Below are 12,799 nucleotides of genomic sequence, written 5' to 3'. Positions count from 1 at the left end.
CTCCTTCTTCTGTTTCCCATTTTAGAAAGTTAATACAAGGAGGGGAGGATTTCTGGCCCCCCGCTCCCGTCCCCTCTAGTCGCTTTCTACGACACGCGAGGAATACGTGGGAAGTATTCTTTCACCCCTATCCCCAGGGATAATATACATATATACATACATATACACATACACACACATACACATACATACGCACTTATACACACACACACACACATACATATATATACATATGAAAAATGTAAGAAAAAATTTAGAAAACTGAAACTTCTAGCTTGAAATGAATGAAAAAAATGAATGTCACATAATGGTTCAACCTCTGGCTATGGAAAAAGGAAATGTATAATTTATTTACACAAACGTCAATAGCAGTTCTCATCAATTTAACCACTGTATCAATAAGCTTCAATGTCTAAGCTACATTTCTCTCCAATTTCACTATTTTCTTGTCAAAATATTATGTCAAAATGATAATATTAGATTCTACTTTTAATTTCTTTCGAATTTCATAATTTCTTTTTCATTTATACCCTATCAGACTAAAATCATCTTTTTGAACCACCCTGTACATAATTGAGAAAATATCTATCCAGATTTTTCGATTGTGTCTGCAGTATTGCATACATTAGAACATTATATTCTTACAGATTCTGAGCTACAGTTTTCAGAACATTCTCATAAATTTTACAATTTGTGATAAAAGTTACCATGATTCATATGTAATTGATCCTTTATAGGGTATGTGTACTGTATATTTGTTCTTTGTAACTATTGTTTCCCCATGTTTCACAGGCCTATCATTGCAACATTCCTCATCCTGGTTCAGTTGTGGGAAATATGGCTATGCTTCCATTGAGAACTAAATACAGAGGCCCTGCACCTCTTATGAGTGGTGAAGGCATTGATGTCATTGATGAAGCACTCCAGTATTTCAAGGCCAATGTATTTTTCCGCACCTATGAAGTTAAGGTGAGTTCCTCTTGTTTCAAGGTCTAGATATAGGTTGAAATGTAAAGGTATTAGTGTCATTGATAAAAGTCTCTGGTATTTCAGGGCCAGTGTATTTTTATACACTTATAAGAGTGCATCCTAAATTTTATTTTATCATCCCTGGGGATAGGGGAGAAAGAATACTTCCCTCGCATTCCTCATGTTTCGTAGAAGGTGACTAAAGAGGATGGGAGCGGGGGGCTGGAAACCCTCCCCTCCTTGTATTTTAACTTTTTAAAAGGGGAAACAGAAGAAGGAGTCTTGCAGGGAGTGCTCATCCTCCTTGAAGGCTCAGATTGGGGTGTTTAAATATGTGTGGATGTAACCAAGATGAGAAAAAAGAAGAGATAGGTAGTATGTTTGAGGAAAGAAACCTGGATGTTTTGGCTCTGAGTGAAACGAAGCTCAAGGATAAAGGGGAAGAGTGGTTTGGGAATGTCTTGGGTGTAAAGTCAGGGGTTAGTGAGAGGACAAGAGCAAGGGAAGGAGTAGCACTGCTCCTGAAACAGGAGTGGTGGGAGTATGTGATAGAGTGTAAGAAAGTAACCTCTAGATTGATATGGGTAAAACTGAAAGTTGATGGAGAGAGATGGGTGATTATTGGAACATATGCACCTGGGCATGAGAAGAAAGATCATGCGAGGCAAGTGTTTTGGGAGCAGCTGAGTGAGTGTGTTAGTAGCTTTGATGCACGAGACCGGGTTATAGTGATGGGTGAATTGACTGTAAAGGTGAGTAATGTGGCAGTTGAGGGAATAATTGGTGTACATGGGATGTTCAGTGTTGTAAATGGAAATGGTGAAGAGCTTGTAGATTTATGTGCTGAAAAAGGACTGGTGATTGGGAATACCTGGTTTAAAAAGAGAGATATATACATAAGTATACGTATGTAAGTAGAAGAGATGGCCAGAGAGCGTTATTTGATTACGTGTTAATTGATAGGCACGCAAAAGAGAGACTTTTGGATGTTAATGTGCTGAGAGGTGCAACTGGAGGGACGTCTGATCATTATCTTGTGGAGGCGAAGGTGAAGATTTGTAGAGGTTTTCAGAAGAGACAATGTGGGGTGAAAAGAGTGGTGAGAGTAAGTGAGCTTTGGAAGGAGACTTGTGTGAGGAAATACCAAGAGAAACTGAGTACAGAATGAAAAAAGGTGAGAACAAAGGAGGTAAGGGGAGCTGGGGAGGAATGGGATGTATTTAGGGAAGCAGTGATGCCTTGCGCAAAAGATGCTTGTGGCATGAGAAGCGTGGGAGGTGGGCAGATTAGAAGGGGTACTGAGTGGTGAGATGAAGAAGTAAGATTATTAGTGAAAGAGAAGAGAGAGGCATATGGACGATTTTTGCAAGGAAATAATGCAAATGAGTGGGAGATGTATAAAAGAAAGAGGCAGGAGGTCAAGAGAAAGGTGTAAGAGGTGAAAAAGAGGGCAAATGAGAGTTGGGGTGAGAGAGTGTCATTAAATTTTAGGGAGAATAAAAAGGTGTTTTAGAAGAAGGTAAATAAAGTGTGTAAGACAAGGGAACAAATGGTAACTTCAGTGAAGGGGGCTGATGCGGAGGTGATAACAAGTAGTGGTGATGTGAGAAGGAGATGGAGTGAGTATTTTGAAGGTTTGTTGAATGTGTTTGATGATAGAGTGGCAGATATAGGGTGCTTTGGTCGAGGTGGTGTGCAAAGTGAGAGGGTTAGGGAAAATGATTTGGTAAACAGAGAAGAGGTAGTAAAAGCTTTGTGGAAGATGAAAGCTGGCAAGGCAGCGGGTTTGGATGGTATTGCAGTGGATTTTATTAAAAAAGGGGGTGACTGTATTGTTGACTGGTTGGTGAGGTTATTGAATGTATGTATGACTCATGGTGAGGTGCCTGAGGATTAGCAGAATGCTTGCATATTGCCATTGTACAAAGGCAAAGGGGATAAAAGTGAGTGCTCAAATTACAGAGGTATAAGTTTGTTTAGTATTCCTGGGAAATTATATGGGAGGGTATTGATTGAGAGGGTGAAAACATGTACAGAGCATCAGATTGGGGAAGAGCAGTGTGGTTTCAGAAGTGGTAGAGGATGTGTGGATCAGGTGTTTGCTTTGAAGAATGTATGTGAGAAATACTTTGAAAAGCAAATGGATTTGTATGTAGCATTTATGGATCTGGAGGAGGCATATGATAGAGTTGATAGAGGTGCTCTGTGGAAGGTATTAAGAATATATGGTGTGTAGCATTTATGGATCTGGAGGAGGCATATGATAGAGTTGATAGAGGTGCTCTGTGGAAGGTATTAAGAATATATGGTGTGGGAGGCAAGTTGTTAGAAGCAGTGAAAAGTTTTTATTGAGGATGTAAGGCATGTGTACTTGTAGGAAGAGAGGAAAGTGATTGGTTCTCAGTGAATGTAGGTTTGTGGCAGGGGTGTGTGATGTCTCCATGGTTGTTTAATTTGTTATGGATGGGGTTGTTAGGGAGGTGAATGCAAGAGTTTTGGAAAGAGGGGCAAGTATGCAGTCTGTTGTGGATGAGAGAGCTTGGGAAGTGAGTCAGTTGTTGTTCGCTGATGATACAGTGCTGGTGGCTGATTCATGTGAGAAACAGCAGAAGCTGGTGACTGAGTTTGGTAAAGTGTGTGAAAGAGGAAAGCTGAGAGTAAATGTGAATAAGAGCAAGGTTATTAGGTACAGTAGGGTTGAGGGACAAATCAATTGGGAGGTAAGTTTGAATGGAGAAAAACTGGAGGAAATGAAGTGTTTTAGATATCTGGGAGTGGATTTGGCAGCAGATGGAACCATGGAAGCAGAAGTGAATCATAGGGTGGGGGAGAGGGCGAAAGTTCTGGGAGCGCTGAAGAATGTGTGGAAGTCAAGAACATTATCTTGGAAAGCAAAAATGGGTATGTTTGAAGGAATAGTGGTTTCAGCAATGTTATATGGCTGCGAGGCGTGGGCTATGGATAGAATTGTGCGGAGGAGGGTGGATGTGCTGGAAATGAGATGTTTAAGGACACTATGTGGTGTGAAGTGGTTTGATCGAATAAGTAATTATAGGGTAAGAGATGTGTGGTGATAGAAAGAGTGTGGTTGAGAGAGCTGAAGAGGGTGTTTTGAAATGGTTTGGTCACATGGAGAGAATGAGTGAGGAAAGATTGACCAAGAGGATATATGTGTCAGAGGTGGAGGGAACTAGGAGAAGTAGTAGGCCAAATTGGAGGTGTGAAGCGTCTGGGGTAAACCATGGAAAGCTGTGTAGGTATGTATATTTGCGTGTGTGGACGTATGTATATACATGTGTATGGGGGTGGGTTGGGCCATTTCTTTCGTCTGTTTCCTTGCGCTACCTCGCAAACGCGGGAGACAGCAAAAAAAAAAAAAAAAAAATATATTATACTTTGTTGCTGTCTCCCATGTTAGCGAGGTAGTGCAAGGAAACAGATGAAAGAATGGCCAAACCCTCCATATACAGATGTATATACATAAATGCCCATACATGCACATATACATACCTGTACATTTCAACGTATACATATATATACATACACCGACATATACCTATATACACATAAACATATTTATACTTGCTGCCTTAATCCATTCCCATCACCACCCTGCCACACATGAAATGGCATTCCCTACCCCTACGCATGTGCAAGGTAGCGCTAGGAAAAGACAACAAAGGCCACATTCGTTAACACTCAGTCTCTAGCTGTCATGTGTAATGCAATGAAACCACAGCTTCCTTTCCACATCCAAGCCCCACAAAACTTTCCATGGTTTATCCCAGATGCTTCACATACCCTGCTTCAATCCATTGACAGCATGTTGACCCCAGTATACCACATTGTTCCAATTCACTCTATTGCTTGCACGCCTTTCACCCTCCTGAATGTTCAGGCCCCAATAGCTCAAAATCTTTTTCACTCCATCCTTCCACCTCCATTTTGGTCTCCCATTTCTCATTCCCTCCACCTCTGACACATATATCCTCTTTGTCAACCTTTCCTCACTCATTCTCTCCATGTGACCAAACCATTTCATTACACCCTCTTTTGCTCTCTCAACCACAATCTTTTTATTACCATACATCTCTCTTACTCTTTCATTACTTACTTGCTCAAACCACCTCACACCACATATTGTCCTCAAACATCTCATTTCCAACACATCCACCTTCCTCTGCACAACTCTATCTAAAGCCCACACCTCGCAACCATATAACATTGTTGGAACTACTATTCCTTCAAACATACCCATTTTTGCTCTCTGAGATAACGTTCTCGCCTTCCACACATTCTTCAATGCTCCCAGAACCTTCACCCCATCCCCCACCCAGTGACTCACTTCCGCTTCCATGGTTTCCCTTTTAGAAAGTTAAAATACAAGGAGGGGAAGGTTTCTAGCCGTTCCCGTCCCCTTTAGTCGCCTTCTACGACATGCGGGGAATGCGTGGGAAGTATTCTTTCTCCCCTATCCTCTATGCACTTTTATTTTTATTGCTTTGTCGCTGTTTCTCGCGTTAGCGAGGTAGCGCAAGGAAACAGACGAAAGAATGGCCCAACCCACCCACATACACATGTATATACATACACATCCACACGCAAATATACATACCTATACATCTCAATGTATACATATATATATATATATATATATATATATATATATATATATATTTTTTTTTTTTTGCTTTGTCGCTGTCTCCCGCGTTTGCGAGGTAGCGCAAGGAAACAGACGAAAGAAATGGTCCAACCCACCCCCATACACATGTATATACATACGTCCACACACGCAAATATACATACCTACACAGCTTTCCATGGTTTACCCCAGACGCTTCACATGCCCCGATTCAATCCACTGACAGCACGTCAACCCCGGTATACCACATTGCTCCAATTCACTCTATTCCTTGCCCTCCTTTCACCCTCCTGCATGTTCAGGCCCCGATCACACAAAATCTTTTTCACTCCATCTTTCCACCTCCAATTTGGTCTCCCTCTTCTCCTCGTTCCCTCCACCTCCGACACATATATCCTCTTGGTCAATCTTTCCTCACTCATTCTCTCCATGTGCCCAAACCATTTCAAAACACCCTCTTCTGCTCTCTCAACCATGCTCTTTTTATTTCCACACATCTCTCTTACCCTTACGTTACTTACTCGATCAAACCACCTCACACCACACATTGTCCTCAAACATCTCATTTCCAGCACATCCATCCTCCTGCGCACAACTCTATCCACAGCCCACGCCTCGCAACCATACAACATTGTTGGAACCACTATTCCTTCAAACATACCCATTTTTGCTTTCCGAGATAATGTTCTCGACTTCCACACATTCTTCAAGGCTCCCAGAATTTTCGCCCCCTCCCCCACCCTATGATCCACTTCCGCTTCCATGGTTCCATCCGCTGCCAGATCCACTCCCAGATATCTAAAACACTTCACTTCCTCCAGTTTTTCTCCACTCAAACTCACCTCCCAATTGACTTGACCCTCAACCCTACTGTACCTAATAACCTTGCTCTTATTCACATTTACTCTTAACTTTCTTCTTTCACACACTTTACCAAACTCAGTCACCAGCTTCTGCAGTTTCTCACATGAATCAGCCACCAGCGCTGTATCATCAGCGAACAACAACTGACTCACTTCCCAAGCTCTCTCATCCCCAACAGACTTCATACTTGCCCCTCTTTCCAAAACTCTTGCATTCACCTCCCTAACAACCCCATCCATAAACAAATTAAACAACCATGGAGACATATATATATATAGACATATAGACATATATATATATATATATATATATATATATATATATATATATATATATATATATATATATATATATATATACGACACGCAGGGAATACGTGAGAAGTATTCTTAATCCCCTATCCCCAGGGATATATATATATATATATATATATATATATATATATATATATATATATATATATATATACACACACAGACATATACATATATACACATTCCTATGAGTCCATGGGGAAAATGAAACACGAAAATTTCCCAAGTGCACTATCGTGTAATAATCACATCATCAGGGGCGACACGAGAGAAATATAACAGTCAGTTGATATACATCGATGAGATGAAGCTAGGACGCCATTTGACGTCCTAGCTTCATCTCATCGATGTATATCAACTGACTGTTATATTTCTCTCGTGTCGCCCTTGATGATGTGATTATTACACGAAAGTGCACTTGGGAACTTTTCGTGTTTCATTTTCCCTGTGGACTCATAGGAAAATCTTGATCATGCGCAAAATTGTGATCCTTTCCAATATATACACATGTACATAATTCATACTGTCTACCTTTATTAATTCCCATCACCAAACCGCCACACACGAAATTACTACCCCCTCCCCCCTCATGTGTGCGACGTAGCGCTAGGAAAACACAACAAGGTCCCATTCGTTCACACTCAGTCTCTAGTTGTCATGTAATAATGCACCGAAACCGCAGCTCCCTTTCCACATCCAGACCCCACACAACTTTCCATGGTTTACCCCAGACGCTTCACATGCCCTGGTTCAATCCATTGACAGCATGTCGACCCCGGTATACCACATCGTTCCAATTCACTCTATTCCTTGCACTCCTTTCACCCTCCTACATGTTCAGGCCTCGATCACTCAAAATCTTTTTCACTCCATCTTTCCATGCCTTGATTCAATCCACTGACAGCACGTCAACCCCGGTATACCACATCGCTCCAATTCACTCTATTCCTTGCCCTCCTTTCACCCTCCTGCATGTTCAGGCCCCGATCACACAAAATCTTTTTCACTCCATCTTTCCACCTCCAATTTGGTCTCCCTCATCTCCTCTTTCCCTCCACCTCCGACACATATATTCTCTTGGTCAATCTTTCCTCACTCATTCTCTCCATGTGCCCGAACCATTTCAAAACACCCTCTTCTGCTCTCTCAACCATGCTCTTTTTATTTCCACACATCTCTCTTACCCTTACGTTACTTACTCGATCAAACCACCTCACACCACACATTGTCCTCAAACATCTCATTTCCAGCACATCCATCCTCCTGCGCACAACTCTATCCATAGCCCACGCCTCGCAACCATACAACATTGTTGGAACCACTATTCCTTCAAACATACCCATTTTTGCTTTCCGAGATAATGTTCTCGACTTCCACACATTCTTCAAGGCTCCCAGAATTTTCGCCCCCTCCCCCACCCTATGATCCACTTCCGCTTCCATGGTTCCATCCGCTGCCAGATCCACTCCCAGATATCTAAAACACTTCACTTCCTCCAGTTTTTCTCCATTCAAACTCACCTCCCAATTGACTTGACCCTCAACCCTACTGTACCTAATAACCTTGCTCTTATTCACATTTACTCTTAACTTTCTTCTTTCACACACTTTACCAAACTCAGTCACCAGCTTCTGCAGTTTCTCACATGAATCAGCCACCAGCGCTGTATCATCAGCGAACAACAACTGACTCACTTCCCAAGCTCTCTCATCCCCAACAGACTTCATACTTGCCCCTCTTTCCAAAACTCTTGCATTCCCCTCCCTAACAACCCCATCCATAAACAAATTAAACAACCATGGAGACATCACACACCCCTGCCGCAAACGTACATTCACTGAGAACCAATCACTTTCCTCTCTTCCTACACGTACACATGCCTTACATCCTCGATAAAAACTTTTCACTGCTTCTAACAACTTGCCTCCCACACCATATATTCTTAATACCTTCCACAGAGCATCTCTATCAACTCTATCATATGCCTTCTCCAGATCCATAAATGCTACATACAAATCCATTTGCTTTTCTAAGTATTTCTCACATACATTCTTCAAAGCAAACACCTGATCCACACATCCTCTACCACTTCTGAAACCACACTGCTCTTCCCCTATCTGATGCTCTGTACATGCCTTCACCCTCTCAATCAATATCCTCCCATATAATTTACCAGGAATACTCAACAAACTTATACCTCTGTAATTTGAGCACTCACTCTTATCCCCTTTGCCTTTGTACAATGGCACTATGCACGCATTCCGCCAATCCTCAGGCACCTCACCATGAGTCATACATACATTAAATAACCTTACCAACCAGTCAACAATACAGTCACCCCCTTTTTTAATAAATTCCACTGCAATACCATCCAAACCTGCTGCCTTGCCGGCTTTCATCTTCCGCAAAGCTTTTACTACCTCTTCTCTGTTTACCAAATCATTTTCCCTAACCCTCTCACTTTGCACACCACCTCGACCAAAACACCCTATATCTGCCACTCTATCATCAAACACATTCAACAAACCTTCAAAATACTCACTCCATCTCCTTCTCACATCACCACTACTTGTTATCACCTCCCCATTTGCACCCTTCACTGAAGTTCCCATTTGCTCCCTTGTCTTACGCACTTTATTTACCTCCTTCCAGAACATCTTTTTATTCTCCCTAAAATTTAATGATACTCTCTCACCCCAACTCTCATTTGCCCTTTTTTTCACCTCTTGCACCTTTCTCTTGACCTCCTGTCTCTTCCTTGAATGGAAGCATGAACGGTGGACTCCTGGAGGATAACAGGTGTTGATCACAACACTACCACAGCTATTCTCGGGGGTGACGACCCTAGTGGGGATAGTGACGTCCTGGTGCAGCAGGTGACGTCCAACGTGGTGGCTTGTCCTGGTCCAGCTGGTGACGTCCAACGTGGTGGCTTGTCCTGGTCCAGCTGGTGACGTCCTACGTGGTGCCTCCTGGTGCAGCAAGTGACGTCCAACGTGGTGGCTTGTCCTGGTCCAGCTGGTGACGTCCAACGTGGTGGCTTGTCCTGGTCCAGCTGGTGATGTCTTACGTGGTGCCTCCTGGTCCAGCTGGTGACGTCCTACGTGGTGCCTCCTGGTGCAGCTGGTGACGTCCTTCGTGGTGCCTCCTGGTGCAGCTGGTGACATCCAACATTAAGATGCCTAAATTACCTCAGAAGAAATATTACAGACAGAGGGCTCACTCTAACCCCATAGCAGATCACAACTTTCAATAAGGTATAATGGAGGGCAAACAGGTGATGTGGGGCGCCAGAACCCTGCCCTTGGGAGGACAGGACCCATAAGCCAAGGAGTTAAGGATGAGTCGATGCCACCTGTGCAGGAGGTGTGGCAGTAGACCATATGCCCATTCAACACGACGGTTACCAGGAGAAATGAGGTAGCATGCTTTCCGACATGTTTCATGAGCTCCTCTTCGCCAACGGAACTACCTTGGCCCAACAGTGATGCTACTACGTTTGTGAATCAAGAACCATTGCAACACAAACCTCGCCAGGTGGTAGAGTGTCCCGCAGTGTATCGAGACAGACTTCCCCAGAACTTTTTTAAAGGGGAAGTAAATGTTTATAGTTGTGTTACTGGAGTGATAGTTTTCATACATGGTGCTTTGACAAGAAAATAGTGAAATTGGAAAAAATGTAGCTTAGACATTGAAGCTTATTGATACAGTGGTCAAATTGATGAGAACTACTATTGACGTTTGTGTAAATAAATTATACATTTCCTTTTTCCATAGCCAGAGGTTGAACCATTATGTGACATCCATTTTTTCATTTCATTTCAAGCTGGAAGTTTCAGTTTTCTAAATTGTTTCTTACATTTTTTCATATGTATATATATGTATGTGTGTGTGTGTGTATATGTGCATATGTATGTGTGTGTGTATGTGTATATATATATATATATATATATATATATATATATATATATATATATATATATTTTTTTTTTTTTTTTTTTTATACTTTGTCGCTGTCTCCCGCGTTTGCGAGGTAGCGCAAGGAAACAGACGAAAGAAATGGCCCAACCCCCCCCATACACATGTACATACACACGTCCACACACGCAAATATACATACCTACACAGCTTTCCTTGGTTTACCCCGGACGCTTCACTGACAGCACGACAATCCACTGACAGCACGTCAACCCCTGTATACCACATCGCTCCAATTCACTCTATTCCTTGCCCTCCTTTCACCCTCCTGCATGTTCAGGCCCCGATCACACAAAATCCTTTTCACTCCATCTTTCCACCTCCAATTTGGTCTCCCTCTTCTCGTTCCCTCCACCTCCGACACATATATCCTCTTGGTCAATCTTTCCTCACTCATTCTCTCCATGTGCCCAAACCATTTCAAAACACCCTCTTCTGCTCTCTCAACCATGCTCTTTTTATTTCCACACATCTCTCTTACCCTTACGTTACTTACTCGATCAAACCACCTCACACCACACATTGTCCTCAAACATCTCATTTCCAGCACATCCATCCTCCTGCGCACAACTCTATCCATAGCCCACGCCTCGCAACCATACAACATTGTTGGAACTACTATTCCTTCAAACATACCCATTTTTGCTTTCCGGGATAATGTTCTCGACTTCCACACATTTTTCAAGGCTCCCAAAATTTTCGCCCCCTCCCCCACCCTATGATCCACTTCCGCTTCCATGGTTCCATCCGCTGCCAGATCCACTCCCAGATATCTAAAACACTTCACTTCCTCCAGTTTTTCTCCATTCAAACTCACCTCCCAATTGACTTGACCCTCAACCCTACTGTACCTAATAACCTTGCTCTTATTCACATTTACTCTTAACTTTCTTCTTCCACACACTTTACCAAACTCCGTCACCAGCTTCTGCAGTTTCTCACATGAATCCGCCACCAGCGCTGTATCATCAGCGAACAACAACTGACTCACTTCCCAAGCTCTCTCATCCCCAACAGACTTCATACTTGCCCCTCTTTCCAAGACTCTTGCATTTACCTCCCTAACAACCCCATCCATAAAAAAATTAAACAACCATGGAGACACCACACACCCCTGCCGCAAACCTACATTCACTGAGAACCAATCACTTTCCTCTCTTCCTACACGTACACATGCCTTACATCCTCGATAAAAACTTTTCACTGCTTCTAACAACTTGCCTCCCACACCATATATTCTTAATACCTTCCACAGAGCATCTCTATCAACTCTATCATATGCCTTCTCCAGATCCATAAATGCTACATACAAATCCATTTGCTTTTCTAAGTATTTCTCACATACATTCTTCAAAGCAAACACCTGATCCACACATCCTCTACCACTTCTGAAACCACACTGCTCTTCCCCAATCTGATGCTCTGTACATGCCTTCACCCTCTCAATCAATACCCTCCCATATAATTTACTAGGAATACTCAACAAACTTATACCTCTGTAATTTGAGCACTCACTCTTATCCCCTTTGCCTTTGTACAATGGCACTATGCACGCATTCCGCCAATCCTCAGGCACCTCACCATGAGTCATACATACATTAAATAACCTTACCAACCAGTCAACAATACAGTCACCCCCTTTTTTAATAAATTCCACTGCAATACCATCCAAACCTGCTGCCTTGCCGGCTTTCATCTTCCGCAAAGCTTTTACTACCTCTTCTCTGTTTACCAAATCATTTTCCCTAACCCTCTCACTTTGCACACCACCTCGACCCAAACACCCTATATCTGCCACTCTGTCATCAGACACATTCAACAAACCTTCAAAATACTCATTCCATCTCCTTCTCACATCACCACTACTTGTTATCACCTCCCCATTTACGCCCTTCACTGAAGTTCCCATTTGCTCCCTTGTCTTACGCACCCTATTTACCTCCTTCCAGAACATCTTTTTATTCTCCCTAAAATTTACTGATAGTCTCTCACCCCAACTCTCATTTGCCCTTTTTTTCACCTCTTGCACCTT

At 42.5% G+C, this 12,799-nt stretch overlaps 1 protein-coding gene across 3 annotated transcripts in view; it reads left to right on the top strand.

The window, feature by feature from the left end:
- The window catches only part of LOC139745930 (actin-related protein 2/3 complex subunit 3-like), a 69,605-nt gene that overhangs the window by 20,443 nt on the left and 36,363 nt on the right, over window positions 1-12,799 (top strand). For all 3 annotated transcript variants that reach the window (XR_011712021.1, XM_071656621.1, XM_071656620.1), the window contains exon 2: window positions 793-969. Coding sequence is in view for 2 of the 3 variants with exons in the window: in XM_071656620.1 (XP_071512721.1) it covers window positions 793-969 (177 nt within the window). In the remaining variant the exon portion in view is untranslated. The remainder of the gene's footprint in view (window positions 1-792; window positions 970-12,799) is intronic.

Source organism: Panulirus ornatus, chromosome 63, assembly GCF_036320965.1.
Source record: "Panulirus ornatus isolate Po-2019 chromosome 63, ASM3632096v1, whole genome shotgun sequence".
Classification (NCBI taxonomy): domain Eukaryota; kingdom Metazoa; phylum Arthropoda; class Malacostraca; order Decapoda; family Palinuridae; genus Panulirus; species Panulirus ornatus.
The sequence above is the reverse complement of the archived record's forward strand: the minus strand, read 5'-3'. Positions and strand labels throughout refer to the sequence as shown.